The 22,292-nt window shown below is 44.9% G+C and overlaps 2 protein-coding genes across 2 annotated transcripts in view; one reads left to right on the top strand and one right to left on the bottom strand.

Annotated features, from left to right (window-relative positions):
- The window catches only part of LOC127569042 (cullin-4A-like), a 64,075-nt gene extending 60,511 nt beyond the window's left edge, over positions 1–3,564 (top strand). Inside the window, exon 20 of the mRNA XM_052013310.1 lies at positions 2,250–3,564. Coding sequence (XP_051869270.1) covers positions 2,250–2,345 — 96 coding nt within the window. The 3' untranslated portion in view covers positions 2,346–3,564. The remainder of the gene's footprint in view (positions 1–2,249) is intronic.
- A 7,142-nt stretch (positions 3,565–10,706) lies between these two features.
- Positions 10,707–22,292, bottom strand: part of phex (phosphate regulating endopeptidase homolog, X-linked) — a 70,391-nt gene continuing 58,805 nt past the window's right edge. The window contains exons 17-19 of the mRNA XM_052014427.1: positions 21,270–21,374; positions 20,300–20,376; positions 10,707–10,834 (exon numbers count right to left, since the gene is read on the bottom strand). Coding sequence (XP_051870387.1) covers positions 10,732–10,834; positions 20,300–20,376; positions 21,270–21,374 — 285 coding nt within the window. The 3' untranslated portion in view covers positions 10,707–10,731. The remainder of the gene's footprint in view (positions 10,835–20,299; positions 20,377–21,269; positions 21,375–22,292) is intronic.

Below are 22,292 nucleotides of genomic sequence, written 5' to 3'. Positions count from 1 at the left end.
ATGCAAGCCTACAAGTCTGGAACGAAGCAACAACTGAACAAATAGTGATGCCGTACTGACTTCAGTTAATCACATGCTGCCATTGCTGGTGGGTAGCTTTGCAATGGTGGTAGCATCCCACTGATAAGCAGCCGGTTCCACTGGGTTCTCCAAAGCCACAGACTGGACAGTTTTTTCCTGATCTTATTGCCATGAAGATGAAAGTGTGGTCAACTAATGCAGCAGCTGAAATCACTTCGCTCCAGTCAGGCCGGCAGCCCCAACCACCAGCCACCCATAAAACCATGCAGCAGGTCTTCTTGCTTAATTTTTAAAAAAACCAAAATGCTGGAAACACTCTGCAGGTCAGGCAGCATCTGTGGAAAGAGAAACACAGTTAATGTTTCAGGATAATCCCTCTTTGACTTGAAACATTAACTCTGTTTTCCTATCCACAGACGCTGCCTGACCTTCTGAGCATTTCAGCATTTTCTGTGTGTATTTCAGAATTTCATCATCTGCAGTTTGATTTTCTTTGAATGTTATGTAATCCCAAATATCTTTACACTTCCTCATGTCCTTCATTTGATGCATTTGTATAGATTAGTGCCCATCATTAAACCAACAGTCCAGGATTGTCCCACACAAAAATATTTGTTTGCCATTACTTTAAGTAAATAACAAGCATCTCCTTTCCTGTAATATAGGAACACTTTTTTTGGTGTTTGGTTCAAAATGTCACGTGAAATATTAACTTGGATCAAGACATCCAAGCCCTTATGGCATTTTATGAGCCCCACTCCTGCCCTTTTTGATCTTAATTCTAAGTCAGACTAGAAACTGGTTTACATGTGTAAGCAAAACTGAACAGAGCATGGATCCCTAGAGATAAGAATGTCCTCTACAAAATACTGGTGTCATCAGAACAAGATGTTCAAATTGAGGTTCAGCTTGAGACTGCTGAGTTATAAGTTGACACAAAAACAGAAATGCTGGAAGAACTTGGCTAGTTGAAATTTCAAAGGGAATTAATGAAGTAAATCTGAATATGTTCCAGCCTGTCAGTGACTTTAGGATGACTTGGCAGATTGATTCCAAGGAAGATTGCACAGGAAATGCTTTCATTGGTATATAGCCAAGCTGGATGGTCAGGTCCTGGCTCCTAGTTGGACAAGTCCCAGTGGTTTCATAAATAATGCTGAAGAACAGTGTTTATGGGAAGTGGTTTGCTCAGATGTGGTAATGGGTGCTGTTCTGAGGACTGGTTTTAAACACAGATCCATAGTTCCCTGAAAGTGGCAACACTGGTAGATCGGCTGGTGAAGAAGTCACGTAGCATAGGTCAAGGCACAGAATATAAGAGTTGGGATGGATGTGTTGCAACTTTACCAAACACTAATTAGGCCACACTTGGAGTAATGTGGGCAGTTTTGGTTGCCATACTATAGGAAGGATGTGTTTTCACTGGAGAGAGTGCAGACATGTACCTGGATGTTGCTGGATTGGAGGACTTTAATTATAGGAAGAGACTGGGTAGGCTGGGCTTGTTTTCTCTGGAGTGAAGGAGGCTGAGGGGAGATCTGATAGAGGTACGTAAGGTTATGAGAGGCATAGACAGTAGGTAGTCAAAATCTTTTTCTCCTGCTGGGAAGGTTATCAAAAACAAGAGGGCATAGGTTTAAGTTGAGAGGGAGGAGTTTTATAGGGGATCTGAGGAGTAAGTTTTTTTTACACACACAGTGGTTGATATCTGAAATGTGCTGCCAGAGGAGGGGGTGGAATCAGATACAATCACTACGTTTTAGAGGCATTTAAACAGGCACTTCAATAGGCAAGGTATAGAAGGATACAGTCCTAATTCTGGCAAAAAGGATTAGTGTAGATGGGCAAAAAAGCTCAGCATAGATGTGGTGGACAGAAGACCTATTTCTGAGCTGTACAACTCTGATTTGGAAATAAAGCTGGACCATTTGATGTAGACTAGTTGCTGAGAGGAATATCTTTGCTTAGGCCAAAATCAAATCAGCTTCAAACCAAACCCCAAACGCTCAGTGCTCCTAAAAAGCTGCTGTTAGTTTGACTCCGTCATTTTTTGACCACACTTCTGATTTTTGCTTCAGTGGGAGAGGAAGTTTTAAGACTATTAAGGTTATTGCTCCTGATTCCACACAGGAAGTTGTTTACATTGTGATCCAGACATGATGTTGTTAAGTGGCCTAATCTTTGCTTATTTTTGTTCTTTGCTTTTGCCCATTTTATTGAACATTCAGCCTGGAGATCTGAAGAAAAGAATTGAGTCTCTAATTGATCGGGATTACATGGAGAGGGACAGAGACATTGCCAACCAGTATCATTATGTGGCATAATGTGCAGAGCAAGTCTTGATGCTGACTTTCAACTCAGTAAAACATTAAGAGCACTGATTCTGTCTGCACCCATTTTGGATTCTGTTTGGTTCTGCACAATCCAACCAAAGGCTCTTGTGAAGCAAAAGAAGGCGTCGCTTTCAGGAGTGGCACCCTTGGGCACCCCTTTTCCACACAGCTTCCAGCCTTTGTTTCCTGAGGATCATTTCTCCAGAAAGTGTGAAAAGGGTGCAGAAATAAATGCACTTCCCTTCAAGTGACTGAAGACTGATTGTATTTCATGTCTAGGTTCATCTGATTTCTTGTGAAACTCGTGCCCTTTGGGTTTAGACTTTAAAAACAAATCATTGTCTGCACGTCACTCCCCTCATTATATAACCAACAGCCTGGAATCTTTTGAGAGAGCTCTATTAATATATAAACATGTAAGATACCCTGAGTACAAAATGTTTCACACTGTATACTGACCTTTGGCTTTACTGCAGCAGTGAATTAAATGATATTTTTGATCTGTGAAACTAGCATTTTTATTTTTGAAATGAGCTAAGCAACCAATAAAGCAATCAACTTTAAGCAATAGTGAGGTCCGTTATACTTCTGGTCACCAATGCATGCAGCAGGGTAACATTTAGGTTTTTATTTTGCATGTATCTGGTGTGAATGGAGAACTGTTACTTCAAAATAGAGATAACTTTCTGGAAAACCTTTAAAAGTGCCAAAGACTAGAATTTCAAACACATATTCCACTAAAATCCTATACTTGTTGCTAGAACAGCCAATACAGGCCCAGTACTTCTAGTCCCAAGCTTGACATTTGTTTTAGGTGGAGTAACACTTTCACCTCCTTCCACCTGATAAGATTGCTTTTTCAGAGTAGTTTCTCTTTTTAGATGACGCTACCTGTTCAATGAGTTCCTTGTCTCATTGATAGTGCCCTACAATCTTAAAATTTTGCCGAAGTGTACATATGCTTTGTACAAAATATGTGTTCCTTTGTATTCTTCACTGTAAATTGTTCAGAAAGCTAACTAGTCTGGTAGAGATGGGCTGCTGAATCTTTGAGTTTGTGCTAACTTGTTTCATATTGTAAATATGTTACCTCTGTTCAAAAAAAAGTCATCCTGAAATTATTAGGACCTTTTGTCTTGTGATAACAATATAAAATGATTTTCTGCTCCAGGCTGTGTCTTTATTGAGTTAACTTTTTCCACATCATCAATTAGATGTTATTAAAAATGTAAGTATTTATAGTGAAAAATTAAAGAATTGTGTAACTTTTGTACCTTTAACCACTCCAACACTATGGGAAATGTTGCAATTGGGCTATGTCTACTTCAAGGTTTTGTTTTCAGAGAGTAAACATTTTTCAACTTCCTTTAACTATTTGAAGTGAAAAAAAAATCAAGAGTGTTATATCCTTCAGAAATGATTTATTTGGTCTATAGCCATCTTACATAATCCAGTATAAATTGTAAATGAAAAGAAAAATATGCCTGTTTTGAATGGAGACTTGGATGGTAGTTGACACAGGCAATTGACAAGAAACAATCTGCTTTTTAGATATACATTATCCATCTTGTGCCTTGCATTATTCTTCACATTTAGCATGGGTCTAAATCTGTAACTTCAGTTTTAGTGACCCTTGCTTAAATTCAGTGTATATTTCCCACCTTTCTCCTTACAACTTCAATAACTCTACAAGGAACTGGGGTATGAATGATGGCTTCTGGGCCAATATTCTCCTTGCCCTGGTGACAGGTCCAAGTGTGAAATGTTGGCAAATCAACCCATCGAGCCTTCAGGATGATGGAAATAGTCTGCTTGAATGGGTTAATAGATGGCAGGTGAACTTTGGGAAATGTTAAGTGGTGTATTTTGTTTGAAGAATGAGTAAAGGCACAATAACAAAGAGACCTGTAGGATGTCTGTGGATTGTCTGTTGTGTGTTAAAGCAAATTGAGAAAGTGATCAAGGAAGCATGTAGGGTCCAAAGATGTTTTGATATATATTTATTAAACACTAGATTGGCAACAACCAGAGTACACTTTCATTCCTGGGAGAGTCTCTTTCGGAAAGATGAAGCTTTTGAGAGCATGCAAATGAAAATTACTAAAATGGTTCAAAGAATCAAAGACTTTAATCATGGATAGACTGGAAATGCTGGGATTCCTCTTGTGAGGAAATTTTAAATAGCTATGTGGACAGCAGATAGAAACTGAAAATCAAAAACTGCAGATGCTGGAAATCTTAAAATGCTGGAAATGCTTAGCAGGTCAGGTAGCATCTGTGGAGAGAAACAGTTAACTTTTCAGGTCAGGGATGTCACCAAAACTGGAAAAGTGAGAAAACAAGTCAGTTTTCTAGAGCAGAGAAGTTAGGGGGTGAATGTGTACAACAAAAGGGACTATCTGATAGGTGAGTCCAAATGGGTTGATGGGGACAGTTAGAGCAGCAGCTACAGAAGATTAGGAGTTAAAATAATTGTTCAGTGTTAGGACAGATTAAACCAGACAAATGTGTGTGTTGATGGAGAGGAACTGGTTAGCCCTCTGTTCAGGGAAGAAATGGAGGGCTCTCAGCCCCTTTCGATGTAGGTGTAGATCTATGTATGTCTATGAGGAAGATGAACTGGTTGGAACCGGGGAATTCGAAACTGTCAAAGTGATAGAGGACATCTAAAGTGTCACAAATGTAGGTGGGAAGGGACTGGACCAAAGGAGAAGGGATGGAGTCGAGGTAGAAAGAAATAAGTGAGACAGGTGCAGACAGAAATGATTGGTTGGCACAGACAGTCTGGCATGTGGATCTTGGGTGGAGACTGGGTTTTAAAGGTTAGAAACCAGAAGGAAGGCCTGAGGAAGTGAGATCCATGATAGAAGACGTGACTGTTCAAAGGTGGTGCTATGGCCCAGAGGGAAGTGGGAAGATGTATCTGGGAGCTACCATTTGATCTCTGTTTACCAGACTACAGCAGCACTGCCCTTGTTGGCACATTTGGTTCCAATGTCAGGATTGGTTTTAGTAAGTTGAGTGCTGCAAGTTCAGTGGGTGGCAAAGTGAGTGAGGGGAGTGGAAAATCCAAGACAGCAATGAGGTAGAACAGGAATTCAGGAAAAAGGGTTTGTAGTTTGGGGTGAAGACTGGCCAGATGCAGAGGCAGTGAAAGAAGGGTTTAATATCATGCCGAGTTTGGAATTCACTAAGATTGGGATGAAGCCAACACCTCCACTGAGGATGAATCATTTGGCATCAGAGAGAAGAAGATAAGAAGGGATGTTGAAAACATCAAAGGGGGTGCAACTGGGGAGGGATGGGGTCAGAGGAAAGAGAAGGGGTACTGGGATTCAGGAGTTGTTGACGTTTGCAATCTTTGACGTCTGAAAGGAAGGAAAAAAAGCCACCTTGTTGCAGCATCAAATGTGGCGGGGGATGAAGTGGAATTGCAGATCACAAAAGCTTTGAGATAGAGTGAATTGGTGCTGTTGTAGGAGATCTAGAGCATGCATAATGTGCCTGTAAGTGCTACTGAAACCACTCAATGCATTTCATCTGACCCGATCAAAGGTCCTTTTGTTCTACAATTTCTCCCTCACTTCCTCTGCTACTGAAAACTAGTTTTTTTCTCCCTTTCCCAATTCTCTCTGTTTCTCTTACCACAGATGCTGCCTGACCTGCTGAATGTTTCTGGCATTTTCTGCTTTTCACTTCCTATTTCCAGCATCTGCATTTGTTTTTACTGAAAAGTTACTGTTTACTTTGGGTCAAGATCAAGGGGACAAAAAAAGAAGCTGGAGACACAAGAAATTCTGCAGATGCTGGAATCTGGAGCAATATACAAAAGGTGCTGGAGGAATTCAGCAGGTCAGGCAGCATCTATGGAGGAAATAAACAGTCGACGTTTCGGGCCAAAACCCTTCATCAGGAAGGTGATTGGCAGGTGGACCAAAAGTGACAGACATGGGGGGGGGAGTGGTTGGGGTCTAGAACTGCCAGGTGTGGTAGTGGAGGCAGATTCAATAGTGGCATTTGGAAGGGAGCTGGATGCAGCGAAAGGAAAGAATCTGGATGGCTACAGGGAACAGGAATGCCTGGACTGTTGCTGTATTAAGCTGGTATAGGCTCAATGGGCTGAATGATCTTCCATTCCATTAACCAGTCAGTTGGCACATTGGTGATGTGGAGGTGGGGTTGCTTCAGAGTTTCAGAGAAACTTATTATCATTTTGGGAAATTAAACCAGGCCAGAAGATACGCAGTGATTGACAGGGCCCTGGGACAGCAAGAGCTTAGGATACAAATATCCTGAAAGTGGCAGCACTGGTAGACAGCGTGGTGAGGAAGGCAGGTGGTGTGCTTGCCTTCATCGGCTGAGGCATCGCGTATAGGAGTTGGGACATTATGTTACAAATCGCTGGTTAGGCTGCACTTGGGAGTATTGTGTGCAGTCCTGTTCACCACACTATAGGAAGCTTAGAGAGAGTGCAGAAAAGATCCACAGGAATGTTGCCAGGACTGGAGGGCTTGAGTTATAATGAGAGGTTGGATAGGCTGAGACAGTTTTCTCTGGAACGAAGGAGGCTGAAGGGTGATCTTACAGAGGTTTATAAAATTATGAGGGCATAGACAGGATAGAGAGTCACAGTCTATTTCCCCAGGGTAGGGGAGCCTAAAACTAGAGTGCATAGGTTTAAGATGAGAGGGGAAAGATTTAAAGGTGACCTGAGGGGCAAGTTTTTCCACACAGAGGGTGGTAGGTGCATGGAACGAGTTGCCGGAGGAGATGGTAGAGGCAGGTGCAGTTACAAGGTGTAAAAGGCATTTGGACAGGTACGTGGATAGAAGAGGTTAGAGGGGTACGGGCCAAATGCAGGCAGATGGGATTAATGTAGATAAATCTTGGTTGGTATGGACAATTTGGGCTGAAGGGCCTGTTTTCATGCTGTATAACTCCATGAATCAATTTTTTGGGGGTTATTTTCCCCCAAATTCATATCATCCTTCCCACCTTGGGTTCCCCTGAACCTGGCCATTGCCAATTACCTCAGTTGGTTCTCAGTCCTTTGCAAGTTGTGAATATTTGGAGCACTCGTGAACACAGTGAAGTATGAGAGATGCTTCCGCGTGATTCCAGTACCGGTTTACTTAGAGTCATAGAATCATACAGCACGGAAACAGGCCATTCGGCCCAACACATCCATGCCAACCAAGATACCCCATCCAAGCTAGTCCCATTATGCAGCAGTCAGATTGCAAAAGGCACCGAATAGTTTCAGGAACGCATTAAGATCTCTTCTCGATGCCAAGGTTTGAAAATCTAAGTAGCACCATGTTATGAGGCTAGTCCTTGACCCAGCAAAGCAGCCAATGGTAGGCTTACTGTTCTGAGGCCTCCTGCCTCAGTGTGTGACTCAAACCGCTGCTGAGCATAAAGTTCACTGACTTGGTTGAAAGGGCTCTGTATCAATGAGTGGCAAGGTTGAGCATCTCCAGAGTGGCAAGGTTGTTGGGGTTAGACCTGACACAGGATTCCTCTGCGTCCTGTGCACTTCCTTCAGTAATTGTCTATCCCTGAGCTAGCATCTTTACACTACGCAGCCGGAATGGGCAGACACGGCTCCCAACGTATGGAAGCAACATTCCCACTCCCTGTGCCTGTGGGGAACACAGTGCTGACACTGTGGCGCTGTCGCCGTGCTCGCAGTCTGTGGAAATTTACACCTTGAGGGGACTCAGCGTTACAACACCAACCTGGCTAAGCATCCAGACGGTGATTGTGGTTTCAAATAAAATAGAAATAAAGAAGGATGAGGTTCTTCGACACCCACACACCTGATACCACTTTCTGACTCAGTCAGGCATCTATCAGAGGTACTGTATTCAAGTGGCTGAGGAGCTGGTGCAGGGGGAGGGGGATCCAGGTTCTTAGACCATTGGGATCTCTTCTGGGGTAGAGGCGACCTGTACAAGAGGGACAGGTCGCACTTGAACCAGACAGGGACCAATATCCTTGCAGGGAAATTTACTAGTGCTATAAGGGAGGGTTTAAACTAGATTGGCAGGAGTTGGGACTCTAAGCAGGAGCAAGTCGTGGGATAAAGCAGTAGCCAGTGAGAGCAAGTTTAGTAATCAGGATAGTCAGGGGCACAGTAAAGGCAGGGAAAGGAATACCCAGTTAAACTGCATATATTTCAATGCACGAGATTTAACACATAAGGTGGATGAACTCAGGTCATGGATTGGCTCTGAGGAGTGGGACGTTACAGCCATAACAGAAACATGGCTGAGAGAAGGGCAGGACAGGCAGCTGAATATTCCAGGATACAGTTACTGCAGGTGTGACAGAGGTACAGGTAAGTGAGGAGGAGGTGTTGCCTTTTTGATAAGAGAGGATGTACAGCAGTGCTTAGAGATGACATTCTTGGGGGATCGTCCAGTGAGGCATATGGGTAGAACTTAGAACCAAGAAGGGGAGGGTCAATCTAGTGCGGCTGTATTATAGACTCCCCAGCAGTCAGCGGGAACTTGAGGAGCAGGTGTGTAGAGAAATTGCTCATAGTTACAAGAATAATTGGGTTGTATTAGTGGGAGATTTTAATTTCCCCTGTACTGACTGGACTGTCCAGAGTGTTAAGGGCCTGGATGGAGTGGAATTTGTGAAATGTATCCAGTAAAGTTTCCTGAGTCAATATATAGAGGGCTCTACTCAGGATGGTGCAATACTGGACCTCCTCTTGGGGAATGAGGGCAAAGAGAGGGAATGAGATGGCTCTGGCAGGTAAGGTTAAGGAAAATCCCAAGAGGTTCTACAGAGTAAAAGGGTCCCCTTAGAGATCGGCATTGTTTACTGAGGAGAAAATCATGGTTCCTCAAGAGATGAGCAAAACAAGTGGAGACATTTTGGAGAACATTCATATTACCAGGGAGGAGGTATTTACAGCCTTACAGCGCATTAAGGTGGATAAATCCCCAGGGCCTGACCGAGTGCATCCTAGGACTTTGTGGAAGGCCAGAGAAGAAATTGCGGAGGCTCTTGCAGCCCAACATCAGCAGTAGGGAAGTTGCTGGAGGGAATTCTGAGGGAAAGGATCTATCAGCATTTGGATAGACAGAGTCTGATTAGGAGCAGTCAGCATGGCTTTGTGCGTGGAAAGTCAGGCTTGATGAACCTTTCAGAGTTTTTTGAAGACGTAACCAAAAAGATAGATGAGGTCAGTGGATGTTGTCCATTTGGACTTTAGCAAGGTCTTCGACAAGGTCCCGCATGGTAGGTTAGGTCCCGTGGAATCCAGGGAGAGCTAGTTAGGTGGATTTAGAATTAGCTCGGAGGTAGGAAGCAGAGGGTGTTGGTTGAAGATTGTTTCTCGGAATGGAGACCAATGACTGGTGGTTTGCTGCAGGGGTCGGTGTTGGGATCCTTGTTATTGGTTATTTATATAAATGATTTGGATGCAAATGCGCAAGGCTTGATCAGTAAGTTTGCAGATGGCACTAAATTAGAAGGTGTTGTTGATGGTGAAGAAGGTTATTGTAGATTACAGGGGGATCTTGATCAGTTAGGGAAGTGGGCCGAGGAGTGGCAAATGGATTTCAATACAGATAAGTGTGAGGTGATGCATTTTGGAAAGTCAAACCAGTGTAGGACTTGTACTATGAATGGTAGGGCATTAGGGAGTGTAATGGAACAGAGTATAAGTAGATAGTTCATTGAAAGCGGCATCACAGGTAGACAGGGTGGTGAAAAGGGCATTTAACACGCTGGCCTTCATCAGCCAGGGCATTGAGTATAGGAGTTGTGACATTATGTCACAGTTGTAAAAGTCATTGGTGAGGCCACACTTGGAGTACTATGTACAACTTGGGTCACCCTGTTATAGGAAAGATGTGGTTAAACTGGAAAGAGTGCAGAACAGATTTTCGAAGATGTTACCAGGACTAGTGGGCCTGAGTTATAGAGAGAGGTTGCCAGGCTAGGTCTTTATTCCTTGGGGCATAGGAGAATGAGGGCTGATCTTATAGAGGTTTATAAAATCATGAGGGGCATAGATAAGGCAGCAATCTTTTCCTCAGGTTAGGGGAGTCCAAAACTAGGGAGCATGGATTTAGGGTGAGAGGGTAAAGATTCAAAAGGGACCTGAGGGGCAACTTTTTCATGCAGGGGATGGTGAGTATATGGATCGAGCTGCCAGAGGAAGTGGTTGAGGCAGGTACAATAGTATCATTTAAGAAGCACTTGGATAGGTATATGCAGGGGCAGGTCTTAGAGGGATATGGGTCGAACGCAGGAAATTGGGACTAGATGGGTGGGCATCATGGTCAGCATGGACCCGTTGGGTCAAAGGGCCTTTATCCATGCTGTATTACTCTACGATTATGACTCTTGTCACCATCTACCACAGTCGACAGGAGTCCACTCCTCTGTTCATCGGCGACATACTGGGACAATTGTAAGCCTTGCTGAATTCTTCAAAGTTACTGAGTGCACCAGTAACCCTGCAAGTAAAAGAAATGTGTTCATCACCCAGGCACAAGCTAAACTAGAATCAGCTTACACAGAAAAGTCACTAGAATTTGAATAAAACTAACCGATTTAAGTACCACTACCTCATCCTGTGGAACCCAAACCAACTGAATGCTAACAATTGTATTTTTTTTCACTGTATGGTATAATTTTATGTATAATTTATGGTCTGTGTGTTGTCTGAACTTGTGTGCCTGTGATGCTGCTGTAAGTTTTTCACTGTACCTGTACCTCACCATACCTGTGAACACGACAACAAACTTGACTTTCCCTCCTTTTCTGGTAATTTCATATTCATCCCCTCCTACTCACACCTCCACCACTTACACCTCCCCCACACACGACCCTCCCCTACTTGCCCCTCCCCCCTCACAGCTTTTTGTGTTAATCAGCCTGGGCTTCTTGTTAAAATGATTAAGGGTTTTGGGGGGGGGGGGGGGGGGGGGGGGGAGGTGGTACAGAGAGAATGTAAGTAATGGTTAAGATGTGAAAGGTAGCAAATAATGCCACAGGGTATTCTTACGAAAGTTTTTACACAAGGAGTGGTGGGAATGTGGAATACATAGGGAGTGGTTGAGGAGAACAGGCAGATGCATTTGAGAAGAGGCCAGAGGGAGAAGGGAATAGAGTTGTAGAGAACAGAAACAGGCCCTTCAGCCCACCATGTCCATGCTGACCTTTTTACACTAATCCCATATCCTTCATAGAGAAACAAAGGACTGCAGATGCTGGAATCCAGATGAAAAACACGATGATGCTGGAGGAACTCAGCAGGCCAGGCAGCATCTGTGGAGAAAAGCAGGCGGTCAATGTTTCGGGTCAGGACTCTTCTTCAGGTATAAAGCTCAGGTCCTGAAGAAGGGTCCTGACCCGAAATGTTGACCACCTGTTTTTCTCCACGGATGCTGCCTGGCCTGCTGAGGTCCTCCAGCATCATTGTGTTTTTCATCCATATCCTTCATGCCTTGTCTATTTAAGTGCCTGTCTAAATGCCACATAAACACAGTGATTGTATCTGATACCACCACCTCCTCTGGTAGCACATTCCAGATACTGTGTAAAAATAATATCTCCTCTCAGATCCCCTTTAAAATTCCTTCCTCTCACCTTCAATTTATGCCCTCTCGCATTTGATGCCCCTCCCATACAGGGTTACACTGAAAGATTTAGAAAGACAGGAGGGGTTGGGATGGACCATTAGTTCTGGCATAGACATCCGGTCAAATGGAGTATTAGAAGCATAGAACCATAGAACTATACAGCACAATACAGGCCCTTCGGTCCACCATGTTGTGCCAAACTTTAAACCACGGCTAAGACTATCTAACCCCTTCCTCCCACATATTTTAAATTCTTCCATATTCTCATCTAACAATCTCTTGAACTTGACCAATGTATCAGCCTCCACCACCACCCCAGGCAACGCATTCCACGCACCAACCACTCTCTGGGTGAAAAAAGTCCCTATGATATCTCCCTTGAACTTCCCACCCATTACTTTAAAGCCATGCCCTCTTGTATTGAGCATTGGTGCCCTGGGAAAGAGGCGCTGGCTGTCCACTCTATCTATTCCACTTAATATTTTGTATACCTCTATCATGTCTCCCCTCATCCTCCTTCTCTCCAAAGAGTAAAGCCCTAGCTCCCTTAGTCTCTCTTCATAATCCATACTCTCCAAACCAGGCAGTATCCTGGTAAATCTCCTCTGCACCCTTTCCAACGCTTCCACATCCTTCCTATAATGAGGCGACCAGAACTGGACACAGTACTCCAAGTGTGCTCTAACCAGAGTTTTGTAGAGCTGCATCATTACCTCGCAGCTCTTAAACTCAATCCCATGACTTATGAAAGCTAACATCCCATAAGCTTTCTTAACTACCCTATCCACCTGTGAGGCAATTTTCAGTGATCTGTGGATATGAACCCCCAGATCCCTCTGCTCCTCCACACTACCCAGAATCCTGCCATTAACCTTGTACTCTGCCTTGGAGTTTGTCTTTCCAAAGTGTACGACCTCACACTTCTCCGGATTGAACTCCATCTGCAACTTCTCAGCCCAGCTCTGCATCCTATCAATATCCCTCTGAAATCTTCGACAGCCCTCCACACTATCCACAACACCACCGATCTTTGTGTCCTCTGCAAACTTGCTAACCCACCCTTCCACCCCCTCATCCAAGTCATTAATAAATATCACGAAAAGTAGAGGTCCCAGAACCGATCCTTGTGGGACACCGCTAGTCACAGCCCTCCGATCTGAATGCACTCCCTCCACCACAACTCTCTGCTTTCTACAGGCAAGCCAATTTTGAATCCACACGGCCAAGCTTCCTTGGATCCCATGCCCTCTAACCTTCTGAAGAAGCCTACCATGTGGAACCTTGTCAAATGCCTTACTAAAATCCATATAGACCACATCTACTGCACTGCCCTCATTAATCTTCCTGGTCACCTCCTCAAAGAATCCTATCAGGCTTGTGAGACATGATCTTCCCTTCACAAAGCCATGCTGGCTGTCCCTAATCAGTGCATGATTCTCTAAATGTTCATAGATCCTATTTCTAAGAATCCTTTCCAACAGTTTGCCCACCACAGATGTAAGGCTCACCTGTCTGTAATTCCCTGGACTATCCCCACTACCTTTTTTGAATAAGGGGACAAGATTTGCCACCCTCCAATCCTCTGGTACCATTCCCGTGGACAACAAGGACTCAATGATCCTAGCCAACGGTTCAGCAATCTCCTCCCTCACCTCATGGAGCAGCCTGGGGAATATTCTGTCAGGTCCCGGGGACTTATCTCTCCTAATATTTTCTAACAGCTCCAACACATCCTCTCTCTTGATATCTACATACTCTAGAACATTAACCTTACCAACACTGTCCTCAGCATCATCACGGCCCCTCTCCTTGGTGAATACTGAAGAGAAGTATTCATTGAGAACCTCACCCACTTCCACAGCTTCCAGGCACATCTTCCCACCTTTGTCTTTAATCAGACCTACCTTTACTCTCGTCATCCTTCTGCTTTTCACATAAGTTCAAAAAGCCTTGGGATTTTCCTTAATCCTACTCACTAAGGCCTTTTCATGTCCCCTTCTTGCTCCCTTCAGCCCCTTCTTAAGTTCCTTCCTTGCTACTCTATATTCCTCACGAGCCCTATCTGATCCTTGCTGCTTGCACCGTATGTATGCTGCCTTCTTCTTCCTAACTAGTTGTTCCACCTCTCTTGTCAACCATGGTTCCTTCACCCTGCCATTCTTTCTCTGCCTCACCGGGACAAATTTATCCCTAACATCCTGCAAGAGATCCCTGAACAATGACCACATCTTCATAGTACATTTCCCTTCAAAAATGTCATCCCAATTTACACTCTTCTAGCCTTATAGCCTCATAATTTGCCTTTCCCCAATTAAATATCTTCCCGTTCTCTTTGCTTCTATCCTTATCCATGACAATGCTAAAGGTTATGGAGCGGTGGTCACTGTCCCCCAAATGCTCACCCGCTGAGAGATCTGTCACCTGACCCGGTTCATTACCTAATACTAGATCTAATGTGGCATTCCGTCTAGTCGGCCTGTCAACATACTGTGACAGGAATCCGTCCTGGACACACTTAACAAACTCCGCCCCATCCAAACTTCTGGCACCAAGCAGGTGCCAATCAATATTTGGGAAGTTGAAGTCTCCCATGATAACAACCCTGTTATTCTTGCAGCTTTCCAAAATCTGCCTCCCAATCTGCTCCTCAGTATCCCTGCTGCTACCGGGGGGGGGCCTATAGAATACTTCCAGTAGAGTAACTGCTCCTTTCTTATTCCTAACTTTGACCCAACTGACTCTAGAGAGGATCCTTCTACATTATCCACCCTTTCTGCAGCTGTAATGGTATCCCTGACAGTTTCAGCACCCATCCTCCTCTTCTTCCCGCTTCCCTAACCCTCTCAAAACACTGAAATCCAGGAATATTCAATATCCATTCCTGCCCTGGTGACAGCCAAGTCTCTGCAAGAGCCACAATATCATAGTCCCACGTACTTATCCAAGCCCTCAGTTCATCACCCTTATTCCTGATACTTCTTGCATTTAAGTAAATGCACTTTAGCCCATCCACCTTTCTCCTTTTATACCCTGTACTCTGCTTCTCCTTCCTCAAAGCCTCTCTATATGTTAGATCTGACTTTTCCACATCCACTCCTTCCTCTGACCTACCCCTCTGGTTCCCATCCCCCTCGCAAACTAGTTTAAACCCTCCCGAACCATACTAGCAAACCTGCCTGCAAGGATATTGGTCCCACTCGGGTTCAGGTGTAACCCGTCCTCTCTGTACAGATCCCACCTTCCCCAGAAGAGATCCCAATGATCTAAAAATCTAAAACCTTCCCTCCTGCACCAGCTCCTCAGCCACGCATTCATCTGCCATTTCCTCCTATACTTACCTTCACTATCACGTGGCACTGGCAGCAATCGTGAGATTGCTACCCTTGATGTCCTGTTCTTCAGCCTTCTGCCTAGCTCCCTAAACTCACTTTTCAGGACCTCATCCCTCTTCCTACCTATGTCATTGGTACCAATATGTACCACAACTTCTGGCTGTGCTCCCTCCCGCTCAAGAATGCTGTGGACCCGATCAGTGACATCCCGGACCCTGGCACCTGGGAGGCAACATACCATCCGGGATTCTCGCTCACGTCCACAGAACCTCCTATCTGTTTCCCTGACTATGGAGTCCCCCATCACTATTGCCCTCCTCTTCTCCTCCCTTCCCTTCTGAGCAGCAGGACCGGTCCCAGTGCCAGAGACCTGGCTACTGCTGTTTGATCCCGGCAGGTCATCCCCCTCAGCAGCTTCCAAAGCGGAAAACCTGTTACTGAGGGGAACAGCCTCCGGGGTCCTCTGCACTGTCTGCCTGTTCCCTTTTTTTTCCCCTGACAGTCACCCATCTATCTACTTCCTGAACCCTAGAAGTACCTGCTCTAAGGGGGGGGTGACTGTCTCCCAATGCACAGTATCTACATAACTCTCTCCATCCCTGATGCTTCGCAGTGTTTGAAGCTGCAACTCCAGCTCATCAATTCTGAGCTGAAGTTCCTCCAGCCTCAAGCACTTATTGCAGATGTGGTCACTGTGCACCACAGCAGGGTCCACTAGTTCCCACATCAAGCAGCTGCAGCACACCAGCATGTCCTCCATCTGAACTAATTCTTTCCCTACCTAGTTTTATCCTACTTAAAATTTATAACAGTAACAGGTAACAAGTAAACCTTACCTTCACCTACCAGCTACTCACCCGCCTCTCCCCTTTACGCCTAAGCCCCTTGAGCCAAAGCCCAATCACTCTGCTCCCTCTCACTCCACTGCCCGCTCCGAACGCTGCCCACTGGTTATGGCAGACTTCTTTTTAAACTGTTTGTGCGCTACCAACTGACATCACGCACCTGCGCAGCTACTCCCCGCTATCCCAGAACCGTTAGAAGAAAAAAAACTTATCTGTTTGGAACTCCTCAGCTGATTCAGCTTGCTCGCCTCTCGCTCCCGATCGAAAACGCCGAAGACTTTCCTTCTCTTTTTAAACTGTTCATGCGCTACCGACTGACATCACGTGCCTGCGCAGTTACTCCCGCTATCCCCGAACCGTTAGTATTCTATGCCATTAATGCCATGCATTCATTTGCCTTCAGCACCACCAGTCACCTGGTCTTCATCCTATCACATTCCTTCCTCTAGTTCTCTCTGCCCCTCCCCCATTTCACTGCAATTTTCAACTTGTTTTACAAGAAAACTCAGATAATCTACTAACATTGTGGTTACCTGGTTTACCTACTTCCGTTTCCCATACTCCCTTTAAACACACGAGGGACCTGTTTCCAACACTCCCTTCCAAATCCCTGAGGCCCCATTTTCCACACTCCCTTTAAACTCAGCTGGACACTTGAAAAATTTATTATACTGCTTTGTAACATCTGAAAAAAAAGTGAATTAAAAGTGTATTGGTAACATTATTGTACGTTACTCCTTGTGAGACCTGATGTTACTCCTCGTATGAGTTCAGGGCCTGCATGTTCCTATTAGGGTGAAGGGCAAGGCTGGCAGGTTTTGGGAACCCTGATTGACGAGAGATATTGAGGGTCTGGTTAAGAAAAAGAGGGAGGTATACACTGCGCATAAGCAATTGGGAACTAGTGAATCTCTTGATGACTACAAGAAGTGTAGGAGTGCACTTAAGAGAGAAGTTAAGAGGGCATAAAGAAGATATGAGAAAGATCTGGCAGGCAAAGTGAGGCAAAAGAATATTAAGAATAAAAGGGTGGCTAGGGAGAAAATAGGCCCCCTTAAAGATCATCATGGCCATCTGTGCGTGGAACCAAAGGAAATAGGTGAGATTTTTAATGAATATTTCTCTTCAGTTTTTACTGTGGAGACAACGATGGGAGTTAAGGAAATGGGGGAAATGAGTGGTGTTGTCTTGGACCACACAAGAATTAGCAGGGAGGAGGTATTGGAGGTCTTAAAATGCATTAAGGTGCATAAATCCCCAGGGCCTGACCCGGTGCATTCTCCGACCTTGTGGGAAGCTGGGTAAGAAATTGTGGAGGCCCCTGCAGAAATTTTTGTTTCATCTCTGGCCACAGGCGAGGTTCCGGAGGACTGGAGAGTGGCTACAGTGGTACCATTGTTTAAAAAGGGTAGCAAAACAAGCCAGGAAACTACAGGCCAGTGAGTTGGTCATTGGCGGTAGGTAAATTGCTGGAGAGGATTCTTAAATAAATATGTTTAAGACACAGTTAGATAGATTTTTGCATAGTAAGGGAATTAAGGGTTATGGGGAAAAGGCAGGTAGTGGATCTGAGTCCATGGCCAGATCAGCCATGATCTTATTGAATGGCGGAGCAGTTTTGACGGGTCAGATGGCCTATTCCTGCTCCTATTTTTTATGTTCTTATGTTCTGAGGGACAGGATCTATAGGGTCTGATTCGGAAAAGTCAGCACGGCTTTGTGTGTAGGAAGTCATGTCTGATAAATCTCTTGGAGTTCTTCAAATAGGTAACCAAGAGGGTAGATGAGGGTAGGACAGTTGATACTGTCTTCATGGACTTCAGCAAGGCATTTGACAAGGTCCCTCGTGGCAGGCTAGTCAGGAAGGTTGGATCGCATGGGATCCAGGGGGAGATAGTGGATTGGATTCATAATTGGCTCAATGGTAGGAAGCAGAGGGTGATGGTCAAGGGTTGTTTCTCAGATTGGAGGCCTGTGTCTAGTGGTGTGCTACAGGGGTCAGTGCTGGGACTTTTGTTGTTTGTCATCTATATAAACGATTTGAATGTAAATGTACAAGGTATAATTAGTAAGTTTGTGGTTGATAATAAAATAGGTGGTGGTGTAGATAATGTAGAAGGTCATGAAAAATTACAGGGGGATCTTTATCAGCTAGGTATCTGGGCTGAGGATTGGCAAATGGCTTTGAATCCAGATAAATGCAAGGTATTGAATTTTGGGAGATCAAACAGTGTAGGACTTACGTATACAGTGAATGGTGGGGCCCTGGGCAGTGTTAAGGAACAGAGGGACCTAGGATTGCAAGTACATAGTTTGCTGAAAGCAGCATCACAGGTAGATAGGGTGGTGAAGAAGGTGCTTGGCACACTGGCTTTCATCAGTCTGGGCATTGAGTATAGAGGTTGGGAAGTTATGTTACAGTTATATAAGATGTTAGTGAGACTGCACTTGGAGTACTGTGTACATTTTTGGTCACCCTATTATAGGAAGGATGTTACTAAACTAGAAAGAGTGCAGAAAAGATTTACCAGGACGTTGCCTGGACTTGGGGGCCTGAGTTACAAGGACAGGTTGTGTAGACTAGGACTTTATTTCCTGGAACATAGGAGATTGAGGGGTGACCTGATAGAGGTATATAAGATCATGAGGGGCATAGACAGGGTGAAAGCACAGAGTCATATTCCCAGGGACCGGGTGCTAAAAACAAGAGGGCACACGTTTAAGATCAGAGGTGAGAGATTTAAAGGGGACATCAGGGGCAGCTTCTTCACACAAAGGATGGTGCGTATTTGGAATGAGCTGCCAGAAATAGTTGTTGAGGCGGGCACATTAGCAACATTTAAAAGACATTGAGATAAGTACATGGCTAGGAGAGGTTTAGAGGGCTATGGGCCAAATGCGGGCAGGGGGAACCAACTCACTGCACAACACAGTCGGCACGGACCAACTTTGCCAAAGGATCTGTTTCCATGCTGTACATATCTAATAACAATTGGATGTTACTCACAAGAAAGTCCGTAAAATCTGCCAGGCCGGAACCACCAAAGACCTGAGTGTGCTGGATTATCAGAGTTTTATTGTATTTCTAACTTTTCGCAGCTCTAGTGACAGCTTTTGACCTGAAGTTCTTACTCCATTTATCTCCCCCTGGAGATGAGAGTGGCACAGCAGTGCAGCTGGTAAAGCTGCTGCCTCCCAACTCCAGTGATCTAAGGTTCGATCCTGACCTCTGGTGCTGTCTGTGTGGTGTTTGCACATTCTCCCTGTAACCATGTGGGTTTCCCCGGGTGCTCCGGTTTCCTCCCACATCCCAAAGATATGCAGGTTGGTAGGTTAATTGGCCCATGAGTGGGTGAGTGGTAGAGATGGGGCGGGGGGGAAGGTGGTTGATGGGAATGTGGAGAGAGTGGATTACAGGGAAATAAGTGGGGAAATGGGACTGGTGGGATTGCTCTGAGAGCCGGCATCAACTCGATGGGCTGAATGGTGAGGGAAAATAAGCGGAAAAAATGAGAAAGATGCTGCCTGGCTTGCCGAGTATCCCCAGCAGTTTCTGTTTTAAATGTGCAAATTATAATTGGAGTTGGTAATTGGTTTATTAATGTCACATGTACCAAGATACAGTGAAAAACTTATGTTTGCATGCCATCTACATAGATCATTCCACACATAAGTACATTGAGGTAGTAAAATGGAAAACAGAATACAGAATATAGTGTTACAGTTACAGAGAAAGTGCAGTGCAAGGGCCAGGATGAGGTAGATTGAGAGATCAGGAGTTCATCTTTTAGTATATGAGAGGTCTGTTCAATTGTGTTATAACAGTGGGATAGAAGCTGTCCTTGAGCCTGGTGTTTCGTGTTCTCAACCTTCCATATCTACTAACCGATGGGAGAGGGGAGAAGAGAGAATGACTGGGGTGGGAGGGGTCGTTGATGCAGCAGGAAGTAAAGACAGTATCAATGGAGGTGAGGCTGTGTTCACAATGCTCTGCAATTTCTTGGGGTCTTGGGCAGAGCAGTTGCCATACCAAGCTGTGATGCATCTGGATAGGTGTGTGAAAATTGGTTTAAACAGTTTTAACACTGTAAAAGTGCACAGCTACAGACTGAGACTTACATAAGAATAATGTCATTAACAGTAACCACTCTGAACCTCACCTGAATTCTTGAGGACTGTGTACCTGAGTCAGTATCCAATTCCTAGCTGCCACTGGGTGGTATACGTTGCACATGGTCTGGAAAGGGTAAAGATCAGACAGACGAAATGTTACTTACACAACTAAGGGTAGAGTCACAGGAGAAGAGCATTACTGTTAACTTCATCCTGAACAATCTGGAAAGAAACTGAGAGCAGTCCAGAGTTACCAACGACGCAGCACCCAACACAATGTTGTTGGACGGCAGACATCAGGAATTGACAGTGCTGTGTTCACTGTGAAGGATAGAGCACTTTTCTCTGTTACTGTCCTTTCTCAGGGAGATCTCCATATACAGTCTAGAGACACAAGACACTGCAGATGCTGGAATGTGGAAAAACGAACAACCTATTGGAGGGATGCAGCAGGTCAGACAGCAGAAGGAATGATAGAGGGTGCCAAATGAAACGTCGGCAATTCCTTTTCCCCCAAGATGCTGCTCGACCCACTGAGTTCCTCCGGCAGGTTGTTTGTTGCTCCAGGTACATCTGCCCAGTGTCATGTGGGCTGTATTCACTGAGCACAGTTGGTGCTTTGTGCAACTATAGTTAGTGTACAGACACTGGGTTTATAAACCTAGCCAGACAGTAAGATGTGGACAGCATGATGTCGAGTTACTGAGCTGTTGGTTTTCCTACGATGCTGCAGATTGCAGAGGCACTCGTGTTGACTTTTTTGGTTTAACTACATGAGATTGGCAGCGGACCTCTGGACCTCTCTGCCCTGTAGAGTTGTGGTGGGCCAGCTTATTATAAGTATTTAAAAGCGGAGGTAGGATAAACCTTTGCAAGTGGTGAATCGAAAGTTATGGGGAACTGGCCAGAAGAGGAGTTGAGGTCTGGGCTAGATCAGCCATGGTGGGGACAGGTTTGAGGGGCTGGTTGGCCGACTGCTGCTCCTACGTTCTTGTGTTTGTGTGAAACACTACTCACCTGAGCGAAACTTAAAAAGAAGAGCTGATTATGGTTCAGTTTGAGGCCGGGGAGGAGTACCTCCTCCCTGTTTCCTCTCTCCTCCCGTAGCCACTTCTGATAGGCCTGGAGGGCAAAATTCCAGTCATTAATAATGGAATGGGATTCTACTTCCCACGCTCCCTAAAATTCTTTCCTCCCCTTTGTTATTTCTCAGTCCGGTTGCTGTGTATGGTCTATTTTATAATTAGGAAGGGGCCATGCATGGTCTGGGAATGACAGGACGGGGTGAGGGTTTCACTCAGAGGTGAAGCTCTAGTGGCGAGGTTGGGGATTGCACAGGAACGTGGCAAGCTCAGCAAGCTCACTCAGTTCCGCTGAGTCCGACAGTGAGTCTCCCCAGGGTTGTTCAGTGCTCCGTGGGGAAGGATGTAGGAGCCTGGTGGAAGTGAGGTGAGCTGCTAGTCACAGGATCCATTCCCACCAATCCAAACACCCGCAGGGGCTTCAACTGTATTTACTATGGAAGATTCTGTCCCTCCTGATGCAATGTGGCAAATTTTCATACCTTTAACCAGCAAAGTGCCCCAAAGTGCTCTACAGAAGAGTCATCAAACACAATCTGACACTCACACTTATGAGAATGTTGCTAAGATTTATGAGGATGCTGCCAGGACTCAAGGGCCTGAGTTACAGGGAGAACTTGGACAGGCTAAGACTTTATTCCTTTATTCTATTGACTTTATTCTTCAGTCATTCCTTGACTGATGGGTGACCTTATAGAGGCATATAACATCATGAGGGGCATCGATAGGGTGAATACACACAGTCTTTTTCCCAGGGAAAGGGAATCAAGAACTAGAGGGCATAGGTTTAAGGTGAGAGGGGTAAGATTTAATAGGGGCCTGAGGGGCAACTTCTTCACACAGAGGGTGATGGATATATGGAACGAGCAGCCAGAGGAAGTGGTTGAGGCAGGTACAATAACAACATTCAAAAGACACTTGGATAAGTACATGGATAAGAAAGGTTTAGAGGGATATG

Source organism: Pristis pectinata, chromosome 4 (genome assembly GCF_009764475.1).
Source record: "Pristis pectinata isolate sPriPec2 chromosome 4, sPriPec2.1.pri, whole genome shotgun sequence".
NCBI classification, from domain to species: domain Eukaryota; kingdom Metazoa; phylum Chordata; class Chondrichthyes; order Rhinopristiformes; family Pristidae; genus Pristis; species Pristis pectinata.
This window is presented reverse-complemented; position numbering and strand designations above follow the sequence as displayed.